At 33.5% G+C, this 20,956-nt stretch overlaps 3 protein-coding genes across 3 annotated transcripts; 1 reads left to right on the top strand and 2 right to left on the bottom strand.

Moving 5' to 3' along the window:
• The first annotated feature begins 425 nt into the window (after positions 1–425).
• LOC114176395 (plant/protein) lies at positions 426–4,057 on the top strand. The gene is made up of 4 exons (XM_028061437.2): positions 426–770; positions 873–1,005; positions 2,803–2,977; positions 3,604–4,057. Exons 1-4 carry the CDS (start codon positions 555–557, stop codon positions 3,821–3,823), a joined length of 744 nt encoding a protein of 247 aa, XP_027917238.1. The 5' UTR covers positions 426–554; the 3' UTR covers positions 3,824–4,057.
• A 7,548-nt stretch (positions 4,058–11,605) lies between these two features.
• Positions 11,606–13,083, bottom strand: LOC114175034 (uncharacterized). The gene is made up of 2 exons (XM_028059791.2): positions 11,883–13,083; positions 11,606–11,640 (listed from the first exon to the last, which is right to left on the bottom strand). The coding sequence occupies exons 1-2, from the start codon at positions 13,081–13,083 to the stop codon at positions 11,606–11,608; spliced, it is 1,236 nt and encodes a 411-aa protein (XP_027915592.2).
• A 2,023-nt stretch (positions 13,084–15,106) lies between these two features.
• Positions 15,107–19,778, bottom strand: LOC114176368 (uncharacterized). Its single transcript, XM_028061401.2, has 5 exons — positions 17,770–19,778; positions 17,516–17,678; positions 16,538–16,701; positions 15,787–16,045; positions 15,107–15,556 (listed from the first exon to the last, which is right to left on the bottom strand). Exons 1-5 carry the CDS (start codon positions 19,362–19,364, stop codon positions 15,449–15,451), a joined length of 2,289 nt encoding a protein of 762 aa, XP_027917202.1. The 5' UTR covers positions 19,365–19,778; the 3' UTR covers positions 15,107–15,448.
• Between the last annotated feature and the right edge of the window lie 1,178 nt (positions 19,779–20,956).

Raw genomic sequence — 20,956 nt, 5'->3', positions numbered from 1 at the left:
TAAATTGAAATTAAAACAATAACTTTTGATAATGATACTCAAATGTGTCAATACCTTGTCACGTGACATTATCAGTGTTATGTGTCACCAGAAACCTGCGACGTGACAACAAAATTAAAAAAATAAGTAAAAAAATGAAAAGAAAAATTTTAAAAATTTAGAAAAATGAAAAAGTTGAGAGACTAACTCATGATTTTAATAATTTCTTTTTTGAAAATATCCTAATTGATGAGTTTTTTTGGAGAGTTAGAACATAATTAAAATTTTTTAAAAAATAGAGACCAAACTGAACATGAAATAAGAAGTGGTACATTCGACTAATTAAACCTATAATTTTTTATCCAACACACAATTTTTATTTAAAAAAAAAAATCCTTTTGTTTCGTATGAGCATAGGGACCCTGCATTCATGCTTGAAAAATAAATAAATCACAAATGGCAAATCCCAGACTCCGAATATAGCCATGTCCATGATCTATGCTTTGGATTGGACCCAGTGAGAACAAACTAAGAAGTAACAGAGTAGGGTTAAGTCAAACACACCCACATACACAATGAGCTTGTCCCTTATTCAAGGTTATTCTTCTGCCGAAGACGAACCAGACCAAGACCAAACCAACAATTCCGACCTCGAACATTCCGACGACGATGCCCCCGCCCCCGCCGCTGCCGTCGGCCACCCTTCTCTCGGCGACAGATCCATATTCGACCACCTTCCTAACCCTCCTTCTGCCTCCGGTCTTCCTTCTGCGTTCGACGCTTTCTCTGAAGTAACTAACTTTCCGTGGCTCTTATCCCCTTTTCAATTCTCAAAATTTTCCCTCCGTTGTTGAATCTGATTTTGTTGTTGTTGTTGCTGCTTCGTAACGGAGATTGCAGGACCGCCCCAATTTCTGAACAACAGCGTGGACGAGTATAACAGCAACCCTTCGAGAGACGGTGATGAGCAACAAGGGAGGCAAGGCAATCGGAGGCGCCGCAATGACAAGAAAGATTTACCCACTGGTATTATTTTCTTCACAATTTTCTTTTTCTTTTTCTTGGCACTTTTATTTAATTATTTGTTTTATTTTGTTTAGTTAATGGTGGAGTAGAGGAGATTTAACAGGCTAGAAGTAGAACCTTTGTCCTTTTGTTATTTTTCCTTTAGTATTGAAAATATTTTAAGTAGAAGAAAATAAGGGGGTTTACTTGTACTATTACTTCTTGTTTTTAATTATCAAAATGTTGCTTTGTTTTCCATGTGTTCTGTTATTGAACTTTTGTACAGAAAACAGTTTGAAAACTGAAAACTGGTGGCATTTTGATGATTAAAAACTGAAAACAGAAACTGAAAATAAGAAATAAAAATGTAAATAAAAGCTTCCTGTTGGGACTTATAATTTTTAGACCAAGACAAGATATTTAAGCTAAGCTTGTGGCCTCCTATGCTGTAAAAGGGCATGCTATGTTGTGGTTAAGCAAACTGAGGATTCCCTTTGAATTTGAGATAGCTACAGGTCTAAATCTTTCCTTTGTCAATGTTATAAAATTGGTATTCGGGGGGTGCTAACACTGATTTTTTGGGTTGTTTTCTTACATATAATTTAGACTTTGCAATTTATACTGTACAACTAGAAAGAGTATTCAATGAAATTGACGTGACTATTTAAATTTGATTGCAGACATTTTTCCTGGTTTGTCATGTTATTATTTTGTTACTTGTTTAAGTTCAGTTGCTTGGCCTGTTTTTGGATTGGATTAACAATAAGAAGGGGTGTCCTCCGGTTTATTGTGGTCATGCATGTCAATTGTTGATATGGCTTTCCTGTGTACCATAGTTTATCATGTGGATTTAACTTTGTTGACTGGCACTACGATTGATCACCCCGGAAGTCACACAACAATACAAGTCAAGTCAGTAACGTAAAAGCTGTTGATTTTTAACATAATTGATTGGTGTCCTCTTGTGAGATTTTCATCATGAATGGTACTGGAATAAAAATGAATAAATCATTTTTGATACTAAAAGTTTTATGTATGTTACTCATGGAGTTATTGTATAAGATAGGTAATGATTATCAGAACATCAACTTAACAGATGTAAAATAGGGCTTTCTGTTTTGTGCTCATGGAGAGTGTGCGAAAGCTTGATGTTTATCCTGCAAAATGCTTAAAAATTAAACATTGCATGACTGTTACGTTTCTTCTTTTTTTTTTTTTTTATTTATATACAGTGATATGTACTTTCTCTTGTACTAAAAACTTTGTATTTTCAACTTCTTATAATGTGCCGACCCCCCTGCAAAAAATTGAGTGTTGAGCCTTCTACCAATAGTTTGCTTGAGACTAAAAAATTAAAACTAGCGCCAACTGCTTAGGAATTTGGTTCGCCAAGTTTTTTTCCCTCTGTTCCTTCGTGATTTGTTTTTTAAGAAAATATCTTGTAAGACCTTTTCATGGATAAATTGTTCTTTGAGAAGCACTCACGAAGATAGAAATGCTTCTGATTCTGCTTTATTTTTAAAAGAAAGCTGAATAAATAGATTTCTTGACTGTCAATCAAGTTTAAAAGGCTCTATCCCTATTTAAATGCTTCTGGGTTTTGTTGCTTCAGTTGCGTGCACTTTTACCAGGAAAAACATATAATGGTCAGTTAAAATAGTTTGTCTTAAGGATTGTTACGGTGCTGGGGTGTGTTAACTCAGCTGGTAGTTTGTAAAATAATGTGAAGAATCCTCTCTTAATTCTTTGCCTTTTGCGAGTACATTCCCATTCATTTGAAACTTGTTGAGTATAATATTTATAATATATTTCATATAGGTGCGGTAGTAGAGGCAAAACCTCAACTAATTGGAATTCATGAGCGAGTAAGAAGTGACATCGATGGTGGTAGCCAACAACCACCAACATCAGCTACCTCTGCCACATCAGAAGGAGTCAAGCGGGTGCCAACTGCAACAAATCCTAATGCTGAAGATGCTGCAGAGCTTTTAAGGTATGCTTTGCACTATTCGTTAGTAAGTAAGTAGTTCTGTCCGTAGTCTGTTCATAAAGCCCCTTTATAAGTTAAGTTAGTTGTTAAAAATAATAACACTGAATGCATTTTGGATATAGCGTTCATGTATATCACTTGATGGTGTATAGTTTAGTTTCATTGCACCCTTTTAATATTAGTCTATGTCCTAGGAAATAGTCTCCACTAAGGTTTTTTATTAACCTGGGTTAATTTGCTTTTGAAATTTTATATCGTTGTGCCAACGCTAGCGATACAGGTATGTAATTTCAAAAGCAAATTAACTCAGAGCGGTAAAAGTATCCTCATTATGTCTATCAACATTCAAGTAGTGTGTGTGTATATATATATATATATATATATATATATATATATATATATATATATATATATATATATATATATATATATATATATATATATATATATATATATATATATATATATATGGATGATGTGCAGAATGAAGCATTGCCGTTTCTGTAAAATATTATGCAGTTCTATCTTCCTCTGAATTCAACAGGTGCATGAGTATTATCTTGGAAAACAAGTAAATGCCATGATGTTTCAAATAGATAATAGTAATAACTTGGAAATATTGTGTGTAGAATGTGCTTGCAGTGTGGGATTCCCAAGACCTTCTCCAGTGCTCGTGGAATGGTGTGCCCTGTATGTGGTGATCGCCCTCCAAATGATAGCAGCACAGAGTCCAAGAAGAAAGGATCAACTGTCAAAGATAAAGAAAAATCTAAAAGAATGAAGGGCCAATCATCCCATGCGACCTGGAAAAGTGAAACAGAGATGCAACTTCGGCAACAGTTTGATTAGCCTTATCTTTGTTTCATTGTAAGTTAGGTTACCAGTTACCTGGTATATATAATTTTATGTGGTTAGGACTATGATTTTTAAGTTCACAAATTTCGATGTTAACAACGCCAACGTTTGTAGCTTAAGTCAGATTTTTGTTCGGTAAGAGAGAGATCTCTTCTGGCTCTGTTGAATAGAACCAAGTCAGTGTATTGCAACCAAGAATTATTCTTCGGAAATATAAATTTTAGGGCATGTTCAAAGAGTTTAAAGAAAAAGCCGTTAAAACATATTTGAGATAATTTTTTAGTAGTTAAGAGATGTTAAAATAGTCTTTTAAAATATATGGAAGACAGACCAATGGTCTTTTATTCTTCATCAAATATTCAAATTCTTACTTTGTTTAGAATAGAGTAAAATTATGGAGCATGTTTAGTGTTGATTCTTGCATGTTTGGTCATGTTGTATACGATACGAGGAAGAGTTATAATTTAAGGGGTAAGTTTAGGTTGATTTGATTAAAACTAAAAGGGTTAGATATAGAATTTACTCCATTATGCTTTATAGGTTCTTATAAGTCTGAACATGTCATGACTATAGCTTTAGAGAGACAAAAGTGATTGAGTAATGAGAACCAGTTAATACACCAATCTTGAAGTTGTGTCTATAGTTATTGGATATACGAATGAGCTATGAGAATATTTATATTTAGATGTTGATTGTATGAATTGGGAAAGTTATGTGGATATTTTCTGAACTGAATTTTTAATATATTCTCTTTTTATTTAAAATTTATAAGTTTTAAATTATCTTTAACTTATTCTATTTGCTTTTATGTGTTGTTATTTATTTGCAATGACAAATTCCACATGAGAAAATATAGGATTTGAGAAGGATTTAAGGAGTGATGAATGTCGAAAACAAATTTAGAGTTTCATTAAAGAAATACTAAATTTAATATTATGAACTTATCAATTTTATTGAAATAAAATCATGTAAATTTCATTGGGTAAGTTTTAGATCGTTATTTTTTGAGTATTATATTTTTAGTATAAGAAATTAATTATTACTGTTTTCAAATACCAAAATCCAATAAAAATTAAAGAGAGATCAAAGTTTTAATTTAGCCTATTATATTTATTTTCTTTCAAAATATCCATGTTATATATATAATTCTTCTTCGGTTATTTTTCTTAAAATGTAATTCAGTTTTCTATTTTTTTTCTCTTTTTTCTTTCTTTATTTTTTTCTCATGAAATGTGTTGTATTATTATATATGACCACAAAATAGAAATAATATGTTATTTTGGTATGCATATATTGCATCTTGTTTTACATTAGTAACTAGCGCAATGAATTAATATTTCTTTTCTACATTATTGAAATCATTTATGCCACAAATGATTTATGATTTATTTTTAATCTTTACTATTATTATATATTTACTTATTTTTAAAATGTAGAAACATAGAGTGCATATTTTTCTTTGATGAAAATAAAAGAAATAGCAAATATGACAGTGTCTTATTAATAACGGATTTAGATCCTCTGTTCATAATAAACATAGTTTAATAAATCTTAACCATATATTATTGTTTATTGCTAACTAAATTTTACATATTTATTGTGTTCTTTTTATTTATTTGATATACCTTATTGAATAAAAATCAACCAATTCGGTATCCCACTAAATTATATATATTTATGTTTTTTTATTATATTTTATTGTTTTAATTGGTTTCACGGTAGATTTAATAATAAACATAACATATTATTAGAGTTTATATATTATAATTCTCCTATTTATAACAAAAATAAGAGAATCCAAGTGCATTACCAATTAGGTTCTCGAATGTCACAAATGAATGAAGAATTCAGAATGTCACAAATAAGAGTTTATATATTATTAGAGTTTGGCCGATCCATTTTCTAATAATAGTTCTAAAAACACGCTTCCTTGTACTATTTAAAAATAATATTTCGCTTTTCAAAACACAATTTTAAAAGAAAATTATTAAACAAAAATTGTGCTCACGATTTTAATAAAATAAAATAAAAATATGATAATCTTAATGAAAAGAAAAGGTTCAATGCAACTTAAATTTTGAATTATGATTTCTTCGTTCTAAAATCATATTCCTTAACTATACTCTCATTTATGTACCTATGAAGTGGAAGTTATTACTATTCATCTTGGTAGTTCAAGACAAAATAAAGGTTTAAATGCTTTTATTATCTTTTTGAAAATTTATCTTAAATTTTTATTTTATTTCATTCCAGAGTTGATAATAAACATCTAAAAAGGAATATAATTAATTTTCTAATGTTTTGCATATTTTGTAAGCAATTGTTGAAGGTGTTATGAGTTGTGTGACGTTGTTATCCATCCTAACCTTGATGGAAATGTATTAACCTATCAGCTAACCTTGGAAACATGTTTCTTATCGACTTATTAATAATATTTTATTTGATAGAAATTCGTATATAATGTGAGCCAACTTTTTAATGAAGAAATAACATTTTATTTTCGTAAAATTATGGAAGCATATTCATCCTGGTTATATGAATATGATCATTAATCAATTTTCAAATATTATTTAAATTTATTCGATAGTTTTCATAAAAAACCACTATAAGAAAATTATTAAATAACAATCAATTATAAAGATTAAAAATAATTATTTATTATAGTGATCAATTCAAATACTAATATACAACTAAAAATTATTGGTAATAAATAAAAATCATAATTTTTTTATAAGTTAAAGTTTAAATTAGTCTCTAACATTTGCCAATAGAAAATTAATGTCTAAATTTATCTCTAAATTATATTAGAGACCGATTTAAATAATAATTCCTTGGTAGATAAAACATTGGTAGTTAATATTAGAGTTAGAGACTAATTTAAATTATAATACACAAATTAATTATAATTTTGTATTCATACTAAAGACTATTTTAAATATTAATATTTTTTTCATTTATAAAATGGTATTTTAATTAACTCATTGTTTTTTGTAATTTATTTTTATTTAATGATTTTCTTGTAGTTAATTGATGTAGCATATAAAAAGAAAGGTTAAATATATTATTGGTCCTTTAACTTTACTGAAAATTAGAATTAGTTATTCTTCGAAACTTTGATCCAATTTAGTCTTCCAACTTTAGAAATGTATGAATTTAATCATTTTAATTAGATTTTGTTAATTTATTTGACTTTTTAAACTTGCTTATGATAACATTTGAGTTGTTTACACCGTTTAACACATTTTTACTTCAATTTTAGTGAAAAACACGTTTGAAACATTAAATAAGCTTAACAAAATTGAATTAAAATGGCTAAATCTACACATTTCTAAAGTTGGAGGAATGAATTGAGCCTAAATTTTGAAAATAAATTAATTCTAATTTTGATTAAAAGTTAAAGGACAAAAAACATATTTTAAAAAAATGGTGAAAGTAAATTGAATATTTGATTTTTATAAATTTTGTGAATCTAAGATATCATCCTTTATCAATATCGGAAAACTAAGTCTTAATTATGCTTGATATTTGGAATATGATCGATTATAATGAAATATTGTTTTTAATATATGCAATTTCAAAAAAAAAAAATACAATTTAAGATGTTGATAATATATTAGTTAAATGACATTACATATATATTGACATCAACATTAATTTCTTGGTCACCTTATTAGACTAGGAGCTAAAAGAAGTGAACATTTTTTTGCCTTAATATGATATTAAAGACATCGACCATACCGAATTAGTAACATCGTTGTATTTTATTTTATTTTTTAATAAAAAGTACATATCTTTCATAAGAAGATCTTTTATTCCTATATTTTAGTGACTGGACATTTTTAATAACCTTTTAGTCTCATTTCATCCAAAATATATATAGAAAAAATAAATAAAAGCACTGAACAAAAGTTAATTTACTCAAAAAATTAAAATATTGAGTTCTTGACACATGGTATGGTAAGGAGTTGTTAGCTACTAATTGAAGGTGAAAACTATTTTATTTTCTCACATCTATCAATTTTATTGACCGGCAACACATATGATCCTATATTTGAATTGGTTTAGCCTTCCCCAATAAATGAGAAATTGAGGCATCTTCACTTAGTGCATCAATGCGATTTTATTGACATTTTTCTTTGATCAATTTATTTTCAAAAACTTAATTTAGATATTTTTAAAGGGATATATTTTATTGAATGGGTGTAAGTTTGAGTTTCACTATCTCATCCTATTCTTTAAATAAAAAATCATCCAAATTATGTGAAAACATAGTATTACAAAGTATTTAATATTAAAAGGATATACATTTCTTTTATCCAATGTCAAATATCAATAAATAAGTTATAATTATACAAATATCAAATATCAAATAAAAATATTACATAGATAAAAGTCAAATAATTATAAAAAAATAAAAATAATCAAATATATCTCTTAGAAATAAGTTACAAAATTAAGAAATAAACAAAAGTCAACAAAGTTTTTTCCTATACGTAATCAATTAAAAGTGTTTTAGTAATTTAAAACGGGACGAGGACAAAGACAAGCACAAGTTCATTTGTCATCTATATTCAAATACTTTATAGGTTTAAATATTGTTTTGGTCATTGTTTTGATCAAGTTTGTTCAATTTGATCATTTTTTTTGCGTGTTCAATTTGATCCCTTATTTGTTAAATTATGTTTAAATTTGTCCTATTCATTGACATCGTTTAAATTTTAAATTGATAACGGTAGAGTATACAGGTTGATACTGTTCACATGATGTAGTATAGGAATGTTTTCCTCTCCCCCTTTTCCTCATACATTTGGTCAGAATATATACAATGTAAATGCCTTCACGTTAGGCTACAAACAAGGAAACAATATACTAAACATCTGCCATAACAGAAGGCAATCAAATATATGCTATAACAGAAGGCTATGAAATAGGAAACTATTTATCTTGTTTCAGTAATATCTTTAACACACCCCCACAGTCGAAGCGGGAGGCTTTTGGACGCTGAGACTGGCCCGAAAATCTTCAAATAAAAGTAGCGGAAGACCTTTAGTGAAAATGTCCGCGATCTGATAGCGTGATGGCACATGAAGAACGCGTACTTGTCCGCGGGCAACCTTCTCACGAACAAAATGGATATCCATTTCGATATGCTTGGTACGTTGATGTTGAACCGGATTCCGGGATAAATAAATAGCACTCACATTATCGCAATACACAAGAGTGGCTTTGTGAACTGGGCACTGTAACTCCAAGAGTAAGTTCCGAATCCAACATGATTCGGAGACCACATTCGCCACACCACGATACTCGGCCTCAGCACTAGAACGAGATAATGTAGGTTGTCGTTTTGACGACCAAGAAATCAAGTTATCACCCAAAAATACACAGTAACCGGACGTAGAGCGTCTCGTGTCAGGGCACCCACCCCAATCTGCATCAGTGTAAGAGACCAAAGTAGAAGTAGGTGATGAATATAAATGAAGACCGTAATCCAATGTACCTTGAACATAGCGAATAATCCTTTTGAGAGCTGACATATGATCAATCCGTGAATCATGCATATGGAGACACACCTGTTGCACGGCATAAGAGATATCGGGCCGTGTAAAAGTGAGATATTGTAGAGCCCCGGCGAGACTCCGATAGAGAGTAGGATCATCAAAAGGAGACCCAGATGTAGCACTAACCTTGGATTTTGTGTCAACTGGTGTTTTAGATGGCTTACACGAAGTCATCCCTGCCCGTGAGACGATTTCTTTGGCATACTTGTGCTGGGAAAGGAACATACCACTTGTATTGCGAGTGACCGTAATGCCAAGAAAGTAATTTAGAGGGCCAAGATCCTTCATAGCAAATTCAGAACTAAGAAGATCCATGATAGAGCAGCGCAGTGCATCAGAAGAAGCAGTTAGAATAATGTCATCAACATATAATAAAATATAAGCCACAGCCGACCCTTTGTGGTAGATGAATAAAGAAGTATCACATTTGCTATTAACGAACCCAATAGAGAAAACATAATCAGCAAAACGCTTATACCAAGCGCGGGGTGCCTGTTTGAGACCATACAATGACTTACGTAAGAGACAAACATAATCTGGATGATGACGGTCCCTGTAACCTAATGGTTGATGCATATACACTGTTTCCTTTAACTCCCCATGAAGGAAAGCATTTTTGACATCCAATTGGTGAATAGGCCATGCCTTCGAAAGTGAAAGGCTAAGAACAGTTCGGATCGTAGCAGGCTTCACCACGGGACTAAAAGTCTCACCACAATCAAAGCCAACCTGTTGTGTTTTTCCATTACCTACAAGACGGGCTTTATGCCTCTCAAAAACACCATTAGATTTGACTTTATGAGTGAAAATCCACAAGGAACGAATGACATTAACATGTGGAGGACGGGGCACCAACTCCCACGTCTTATTTTTAATAAGAGCATCATATTCATCATCCATGGCCATTTTCCAGTTATGATCACGAAGTGCCTCAATCGGATTGCGAGGCAACGGAGACCTCTTAAACGTAGTATGCAGGGAATATTTGTGATTGGGTTTATAGATCCCATGCTGGCTACGGGTCACAACTCGATGCGGTTGGATAGGACTATTAGGAGGAGATGGATTAATATGTGTTGGGGTAGGAGGTGATGAATTGGACTCGGAAGGTGAATGAGAGTCACCTAGCATGATGGGGGAAACAGGCTCACGTGGCACGTTGGGCGGAGACGTAGGAGTGGGAGTACATTGTTGAAGATGGTGAATGACATAAGGAGAGTAACCTGTGTCAAGGAAATCATATGTATGGGGTTTGAGGGAATGAATACTACGAAAAGGAAAAGTATGTTCGTCAAACAATACATGGCGACAAAGAATTATTTTTCCAGAGGAGAAATCATAACACTTGTAGCCACGATGATGGGTTGGATACCCGAGGAAGACGCAAGGGGTAGACCGTGGTTGTAACTTATTTATAGTGGTGGATGGAATGAGAGGGTAACACAAACACCCAAAAACCCGGATATGATCATAAGACGGAACCTTTTGGTAAAGAACCTCTAGTGGAGACTTATTACCCAACAATTTACTGGGGAGGACATTAAGAAGATAGGTTGCCATTTGGAGAGCATGATGCCAAAAGGATGGAGGAAGAGATGCATGAGCAAGAAGAGTACGAGACATATTGTTTATAGTCTGAATCTTGCGTTCGGCTTTCCCATTTTGAGAAGAAGTGTGTGGACACGACATCCGGAAAGACATGCCATGTTTTTGACAAAACTGCCCAAAAGACTTGTTAGCAAATTTCCCACCATTATCACATTGCACATTTTTTATATTACACTCAAATTGAGTAGAAATATGAGTTTTGAACGCCAAAAAAATTTCATACACATCAGATTTCCGACCCAAAGGAAAAGTCCATAAATATTTTGAAAAATCATCAAGAAATAAAATGTAATATTTATGTCCCAAAGAACTCAAAATGGGAGAGGTCCAAAGATCACTGTGTAAAATATCAAATGGCATAGTAGTATTGGAAGAGGAATGAACAAAAGGCACCTTAATATGTTTCCCAAGAACACATGACCCACAAAGGCTAGAACGAGAAAGTTTATTACAATCAATGCTTTTATTCTTTCGCAGCACATCCAAGATAGGAGAGCCTGGGTGACCCAAACGATCATGCCAAAGCTTAGGGGTGATGGCTGCAAAGGTAGAGGAGGAAGCTTGAATGTTGGGAGAAGAGGACATAGGATACAGATCGCCGCTGCTATTACATCTCATTATTGACATCCCAGTCTGATAATCCTTCACAAAAAAACCAAATGGATCAAACTCCACAAACACTGAATTATCTTTTGTAAACTTTCGAACAGAAACAAGATTTTTAATCAGTTTAGGAGCATGAAGAACATTTTTAAGAAAGAGGGATTGACATGGAGAAGACAAGTTCGTGTGACCATAGCCATGAATTGAAATTGTGTGACCATTACCAACAATAATGTGATTGTGTGGATGATTGCTCAAATTAAAATAAGACGAGAGATTACCGATAGAAGAAGTCATGTGAGATGTAGCACCGGTGTCCATGTACCAAGACTGATCTGGTTGTTGAAGGGACATAGTGTGCATTGCTGTCTCAATATCGGTGGGAGCAGACAAAGTAGACTGCTCAAGAGGTGCAGGGGATGCGGCAGGATGCACATAAGCCTGTTGAGGTGGTCTTGGACCAAGAACACCGACTTGGCGAGGGGGAGGAGTATTGGGGCGAGCCCAGCCTTGAGTTGGAAAGGGACAGGGAGGAATAGGCCGGGTAGGATTATACCAGCCCCATGGAACAGGTTGTTGTTGCTGCCATTGCGGAGGACGGTTGCCACTTTGGTCATGCTGCTGCCAATGCGGAGAAATGAAGCGTCCTTGGCCACCGGAAAACGGCCCCCGACCACCGCCTTTACCGCCAGTGGAGGACCTTCCTCCTCTATTCTTGCGACCACCCCCATGATTGCGCCGTCCACCGCTTGAATGGTGCGAACCATAGTGGTTTTTCGACTGTCCAGATTTTGCAGTGTGTGGGGACCCATCATCAGTCGAAGTGGTGAGCATAGCAGACTCAGTGGCTGCTTCCTTTGCCAAACCAGCCTCCTCAAGAGTGAGCATGGACCGAGCCTTGTAAAAAGGAGGTAGAGGGTTGCTTTGGCGGATCAACGTTCCCACACCACGGTACGGAGGGGCAAGACCCCCAACCAGTTGTAATACCAAACGACTTTCAGACACCGGAGCCCCAACGTTCTTCAGCTGATCTGCTATTGATTTGAGACGTTGACAATAAGAGGAGACATTTGAGAATTTCTCCATAGAAGTGGCAGAGAATTCTTGCTCCAAGGCAACAGCACGAGAATGTTGATTATCCTGGAATATATCACGCAATCTATCCCAAGCTTCCATAGCCGTTGAATCGGGTTCGATAATGGTGTGCAGTAAGTCACTAGAAATGGTAGCATAAATCCACGAAAGAACCGTGGCGTCCAAAGTGGACCAAAGCTCCTTCTCTTCGGCAGTAGAAGGAGCCGTCGTCGTGCTGTTGGCCGGAGGAAGGATATGATCAAGCACCTTGGTTGATCGTGCGTGAATTTTGAAGAGTTCAGCCCACGTGGAATATTGAACATTTTCCATTTCAAGAATAATGGAAACATGATTCTTGATGTTTGATACAGCAAGAGCAGGAAGAAAGGAGGATTTGTTGGAAGCCATGAAGATAGAGAAAATAGAGAAGGAGGGAATAATGTGGGCAAGGAAAAAACAAAAAAAGAGCTAGGGCCTGCGGAAGGAAGAGGATGAAGAACCCTAATCTGATACCATATAGGAATGTTTTCCTCTCCCCCTTTTCCTCATACATTTGGTCAGAATATATACAATGTAAATGCCTTCACGTTAGGCTACAAACAAGGAAACAATATACTAAACATCTGCCATAACAGAAGGCAATCAAATATATGCTATAACAGAAGGCTATGAAATAGGAAACTATTTATCTTGTTTCAGTAATATCTTTAACACGTAGTACTGTTCATTATAATTGATTGTGTTTTGTTCAAATAAGTCCATATTTTAGTTAAATTTATTCAATTTAGCCCATATTTGAGTTAAATTAGTTTAATTTAGTTTCACCCTTCATTTCATAAACTTTCACCATTGCCATCATCACCACCACCACCACTGTCACTGCCATCATCACCACCACCACCATTGTCACTGCCACCACCATCACCACCACTACCACCCTACTACCACCACTACCCCCGTATATCCTCAAATGACTGAAACGAAAACATTAAGGTAAAAACACAGTTATTTAAAAAGTTAATAATTAAAACACGTGAAATTTTGTAGTTTGTCCTTAATTTCAACACTTAGTAATTGTGAGATGAATGCAAGATACTCGATTAGAAAACTATTTATGGTTATATTTAATTAACATTTAATTTTTACTAAAAAAATTGCAAGATGCACAAGTTATGAAGTACCAAAATCACTGAGAGTGAAACATTGTAGTGGTGGTTGTGGTGGCAGCAACGAACGTGGTGATGGTGGTGGTGGTAGTTCATGAAATGGAGGATGGAACTAAATTGAACCAATTTAACTAAATTATAGACTAAATTGAACAAATTTAACCACAATAGGGACTTATTTGAATACAACACAATCAATCATAATGGTTATAATGTGAACAGTGTCACATTATGTGAACAATGTCAGTTTGTATATTCTTATTGTTATCAATCTAAATGGCGTCAACTAAAAAAACAAAATTGAACATAAATTATCAAATCAAGAATCAAATTAAACGCAAAAAAAAATGGATCAAATTGAACAAACTAAAAAAAAAGAGACCAATAGTATTTAAAACTACTTTATATCAAGAGTTTATACGCTTGTCTAACTCAACAAAAATATTTTACTCCTTGTACAGCTTGTTCAATGACTTTCTATCTTCTAAGAGAAAAATTATAAAAGTATTCATTATTAGTGATGAAAAATGAGAGAAGTAAATTCTGCAAATAAATGCATATTTTTTCTTATTTGAAATGTGGTTTTTATAATGTTGTTCGGTTAACGGGTAGACCGACCTTGAAATTTAGAAAGCCTAACTGAAGAAATATTTCTCATACTATATCTATTTTCATGTCCCATCACGTTATGGTAGAACTATTACTCCACTAATTTTAATAATAAATTAAAACTTTTACATTCCTCGTAATGTTGTTTCATTAAAAGGTTTAGGTACGTTCCTTAAATTTTAGCCGAAAAGCCACCCTACTCCGTCCTTTAAAAAAGATTGATTTAGAAAACGGTTGAGAATCTACTAAATTCTTAAGTGATTACGTACATAATAACAATTTTAATCCTTTATTTATTACTGACCTATTATTGTTTTATACTACTTTGCTTTTAACGTGCTGAATGCACTTTAGAAGGGCCAAAATCCCAAATTCAGCCTCCATGTGGAAGAACCAACACACGAAATTTCAGAATCATGAACAAAATAGGAAACGCTAATAAATTTACACACAATGAAGGAGCAAACATATAAGATTATGATTATTGGAAACCTAAGCTTAATTTTAATACACACCATTATTAGTTGGTATTTATTGAAAACTATGCTTTTTTTATATACTCTTTCTGATCCACCAGTGTTTATAATTTTCTATCAATTTCAGCCAACAGTATCTTAAAGAGTGGTTTGATGATAGCATTCTTCATTACACAACAAAAGCAAACAAACATCTAGTTATATATATATACACCATACATTCCCACAGAGTGAGAGTAGCATAATTAACATGATAATATTAACCAATAAGTTGAAATACAAGAAAATAGTACATGCAAAAGATCTAAAACGTGAGCAAAATTTCTGCTATTCTGTTTTTCTCTTCTCATTTTTTTCCATAATTAGCTGAGCAGATGGACAAGCACTTATAAACAGACCTTAACTCCTTTGTATGGTTATCAGCATTTCAACTTACAGTTAAATAACCATCCAAAACATACATAAACTTTTGTGGCAGACCTAAACAACAAGAACCCTTCTTGCACGAGGGGAGAATGTACATCATTTCTTCAGAAACTTCTGCGAGAAAATCTTCTTCGAATAAGGGCTGTTTCGAGAAATGGCTTTGTGGGACTCAATTGCTTCAACTAGTACATTGTGCACACGGCCCTAGTTTACAAGGAAAAAGGCAAAGAGAGAAAAACAAACAAACATTTCATCTAGATCAGGATCAAAACTCAGTGATGAAGAAATTAACCTCTTAAACAGCTACAATATGAGTATAAACAGTAGTAGTACTAGTACAACATATTTGACAGGATTTTGCACTTACTATTTTTCTGTCATTGGCTTTTCAAAGAGGATTGAATGAATGAAAATAAGGTGGTCATGTTACAAACCTCAGAATGTCGAAGAGCTGATTGAACAACATAGTTTGCATGTGGGTCTTGAAGCAAGTGTTCAAAGTGAGGAGTTGACAGCAGCTCCAGAATCACTCTTGATCGAATTTCGTCAATGAATACAGCAAGACATTTTTCAACCACGTGGCTACCAAACTTCTGCCTTGAAAGGTGAACATAGTTGCCTTCAAATTGTGACCTTATATATGCGGTGGCAGATGGAATCTTCAAGTCCAGGATAAACTGAACAACATAATTTCTGCAGCAGGAAAAAAGAACAGAGTGATGAAAGGGTAGAAAAATGAATTCAGAATCAATAGAGAAAAAGGCTCACAGTTGTTTGAGTGCTTTGTACTACCATCTGATTTAACAAATTCCTGAGATGTTAAAACTGATAGCAACATATGAATTTCAGTTTATAACAATCTTCTTTTCTAGTGTACTATTCACTTTTTCACAGTACATATTTCTTCACCAGCGTAGCGCAAGGAATGGTCATATGTTAAAGAAGAAAGTGTAGAACAACAGGTACTGTGTCTGGCTGCCACATTTTCCAGTCCCCATTAGTCTTGGCCTCATGAAAATGGATTAAAACTTTTTATACAAATTGTCAATGACACTTGACTACAACTAAGGTTTTCACTTTGGGAAGAAAAAAAGGCATGTTTAGGGGATGGAAAGTAACAAGAAGATGAACCAACCAGTCAAAGGAATTTCGTGCTTTATAAACTATAATGCTTCCAATAGTTACCCGTATTGATCTTGAGCTAGCAGAAGTGCATTAGCGCATATTTCTTCAATCAGTTTTTCTCGGTACTCCCCGTTGGAATGGCCAATGCATCTTTGCAGAACACAACATCCATGTTGGTGAGTTGCAATGTCAACACAATACTTTGCAGCAGCAACAAATATAAACTGCAGAATGCAAAATAACAGGGTAAATGTTTAACTTATGCAACCAGATATCAGTTTGCAAATTTATTTTGCATTTCATCAGTGATGGTTCAGGTCAAGAACAAAAAACAAATTTGCAACACCAAAATGGACAGCATTTCAATCATAGTTCACAAGCCCTTTATCCCAGAATCCAGAATATTACACGCTTGTTTCTTTTGATCCTATTCCAATATTGATCTGCTTTAACAACCGTGTAGGTATTAATTTCACAATCGAAGCAAATGTCCTCAAAACTCTAGTTTTCTAATTTTTAAAAATTTTGTAATAGGATTTTCTCTAGGCGTTAAATTCAAAACCCTTCACAAGCAATTTTCATCTGACCAAGCCATTAGTCGCTATTAGAGTGGCGTTTGTTCATTCATCATGGATCAATACAAATTTTTTTCTTTGAAACATAACTGGAATCTCAGAGCAACACATGACATGTATATAAATTTGTACTCATTATTAGTCTTGAGATGAAACTTTTAGCACATTTAACAAGTCTAGTCCACGATACAAAAAAGCTCAAACATTTATATGTGCCATTTTTCAAAGTACCATTGTTGTTACCATATTAAAAATGGTTGCATGTTAAGGAAGAAAAACTTTAAGAATCAAATGAATGTGTAAGAAAACAATGAAATTCTAATTCAGATAGATGATCAATTATCACCGACTAAAATGTTTATAAAACAGAAACAAGAGTGAGATGAGCACACAGATTTCTGCTCACTGATAACAATATCATTATCCAATATGTATACTTTATTGAGAAAGATAGAAATCGTGCCTTGTTATCTTCATTGCTCAAACACAGCAAACAGCGCTGAACCACATGGTTTCCGTTTAGATCTTTAATGAGAGCCAAGAATCCTGGTTCAAGAGCTGAAACAGCTAATGAAATTTGCTGCCTAGTTTTGAGAGACTCAATAAGCTTCTGTACCACACGAGTGCTGATAAAAGAAAGGCAAAGAAGTCAAGTCCAATACAATAATATAACACAACCATATAATATCTAAGTAGTTGCACAAGTTGTGCCATTACCCGTGAGTGTTTAAAGAGATTCTGACAAGCTGACCAGGTTCTTCAGTAAGGATTAGAAGGATTTGCATCCTCTGTTCTTCATTGCATACATCTAATAACTTCTGCATAAGGTAATTTCCAAAAGGGTTCACCATAAGTTCCACTACATGATCAATGATCTCGTTAAATATCACTTGAACATCATCCGGTGTACCCTCATCAAACATCTTTTGCAAGAACCTACAGCCATGCTGATCTTTAGCCATTAAATATATATAACCTTGAGCTTCAGCTAGAGAATTGTATTTGGGAACCAAAGGTAAGGAACAACCTATCCTGGCACCCCTAGGATTGTCAAAATTTCCTACAACCTGGTAAGGCATGCCTAGCTCTGATCTCTTACAATGCTTATCAAAGCCAGTGCCCCGTAGTGCAGACTTACTATGATACATGGAAGAATCCGATCCTCTGCCAGAAACATAATTTACACCTTCACCTTGTATGATGAAGCTTCCCTCACTTGCAATTGCATCTATATTTCCTTGTGGGATTCTAGCATTTGACAGAGGCACAGAACGGCTATACTGCAGTAAATCTTGAACACCCAAATAAGGTCTTAAATTAACACACCGGGGAGAGGTAGGCCATCTTTGCATGCCTGTTTCTTCAGTTAGATGCATTCCATTATTCTGAACATAAAGTAACGCATCAACCACTGGATTTCTACTCAAAGGAGTGTACTCCGGTGGCTGGCTTCGACTTCCTCCACTGTAGTAGTTATTCATCAGCTGCCTTGTCTGATGGCATGGAGACTTCAATGAACCACTGAAGTCATTTAATTGAGAAAGCATTGTCTCAGTCCTTTCAGAACACTGTCTTGATCCAAATAAATTAGGCATTCTATAGTCCCGGGTGAACCCGGACAAGGCCAAATTCATTTCACCATCATGATTTACAGGGCTCCAGGGTACAGGGGCTTGAACCCCAACACAATCCAAAGAACCTCTCCGGAAACTGCAATGTGCCCCGTTTGTGTGAACATTGCTTGGACCATTTCCAGTGAAGGAACATTCTGGAAACAGTGGCCTATTCATAGCCATCGAATGTTCCTTGAAATCACAAGGCCTCTCTTGTTGGTTGCTGATGTGCATTCGACTCAAATTGGCACACAGGCCAAATTCATCAACCAAACCTCCATTGGCATTATTAAAAACAGTTGAATCAGGTGTGATGAAACGGTTATTAGGGTAAGAAGAAGAACCTCCAGAAGGCATGGCGGATTTAAGATCCTCCAATGGAGGAGGGGTTGGTGATCCAGTGTCAGACAAAGCATGTCCAGAAGAGAACAAGCTTGAGGAAGAACCATCAGATTGCAGAGAAAAACCACTCGCAGGAGACGAGACACATGGATACTGAATCTGACTAAATGGGTCATCATCACACATTCCATTAGACACAAAAAAACCATGATTATGATGATCATCACCATCATGAACATCATATGATTTCCCGTGGTAAAGATTGTTTGATGTTGCCTGAGGGATCTCATTCAGCAACATCTCAAGCTCCTCAAGGCCCCCATCGTCCTTCACATTCTCCAACATCTCTTTCCCCATCTCAATGCTTTCACACACCAACAACCAGTGACAGAACACAACAAAAAAAACAAAACAAAAAACAACAACAGACCAAACTCACACACAACAATCAAAAGACTACATGAATCAGAAAACCCATTTCAGACATCGATTAAAAGAGAGTAAATAACACAATCCCATCAGAAATTACAAGCCTTGGGTCATCTGGGTTGCGCTCAGTGGTTGGAAAAACTGAAAAAGTTAGGTCCTTTATTATTACGAAGAGAATTGGGATTGCATTTGCATTTGCATTTCGAGGAAATCATATTATTTGGGTAATGGGTATTGTCTGAGGGGAGTTGGTGAAGCATGCAAATATTGAAGATTTACATGCGGTCACTGGGAACCGTAGGCGTACACACTCAGCGTAGTCTCACAGGCCATTAAAGCTGAAGCAAGAACAGACGCTACGGGCTTTCTATATTTATATAGAGGGAATATTTAATTGGAATATATTTATTTATAGAATAAAAATCACAATTTATCGATTATTTTTACCAAATTTAAAAAGTTATATTCCAGATGATTAATTCATTTGAGAGATGACATTTCAAACATATTCTTTGACAAAAAAAACTCATAATTTTCATGTATTATATAAATAAAGATAATACATCTTTAAGTTTTTTTAATTTACATTTGTTGGTAATACAAAGCTATACAAGACGTAATTTTTTTTTATCAATAGATAGATAAGGGAATAAATATTTTTTATGTTAATATCAAATTGTTTTAAATTAAAATAGTATATAACATATGTTAAAAAAACCTGAATTATCATAATTTGTTTTCAACCAATCATATTTCTGTTTTGAGTATTATTATTCTGAATACATGAATATCATAACTATTATAATAATGAGTATAATAATAATAATATTATTATTATTATTATAATAATGAGTATAATAATAATAATAATAATATGGGTTAAAAATAATAAATAATTTTTTGTGTGATAATATTTTAGAATTGAAAATTTAAATATGTTAAAGATTTTATTTTTTAAAAAAGAAAATTAATGCTTTATTTTAAAAAGGCCTTGTGATAACTAACAATATTTTAATTTATAAAAGAAAAGTATATTAGTGTAGGTTGTTTATTTTAACTTAATGACTTCTATTAACATCTTTTTTGGCACCTATGGAATTCAAAGTTTAGTTTAATTTTCTCAAGTTACACTATTTTGTTCAATTCAAGATATAACCATAGTATATTTAATCGATTAAATTACTCCGTCTAAATACACTTTCTGTTTTTTAAAACCGATTTGATTTATGAGTTCAAACCAATTTTACAACATTGTTCTTAAAATTCTACTTTCACATTAAACAGTACTCAGTATTCCTAAACAGACTAAGAAACTAATAATATAATAAAAAATGTAAAGCAAAATTTAGATTATGAAAAAATTTAAATATATTATAATAGTGGAGTTTAACTTATTTATATTATACGATAACACATACTTTTATCATTTAGGAAATTTAATAAATATGAAACTTTATTGATCTTAGCATGAATAATATTTACAGAGATAATTTTTTACTTTTATTCATAATATCTCTCCA

Source organism: Vigna unguiculata, chromosome 3 (genome assembly GCF_037176805.1).
Source record: "Vigna unguiculata cultivar grain cowpea cultivar isolate G323 ecotype 2 chromosome 3, ASM3717680v1, whole genome shotgun sequence".
In the NCBI taxonomy this organism is placed as follows: Eukaryota; Viridiplantae; Streptophyta; class Magnoliopsida; order Fabales; family Fabaceae; genus Vigna; species Vigna unguiculata.
The sequence above is the reverse complement of the archived record's forward strand: the minus strand, read 5'-3'. Positions and strand labels throughout refer to the sequence as shown.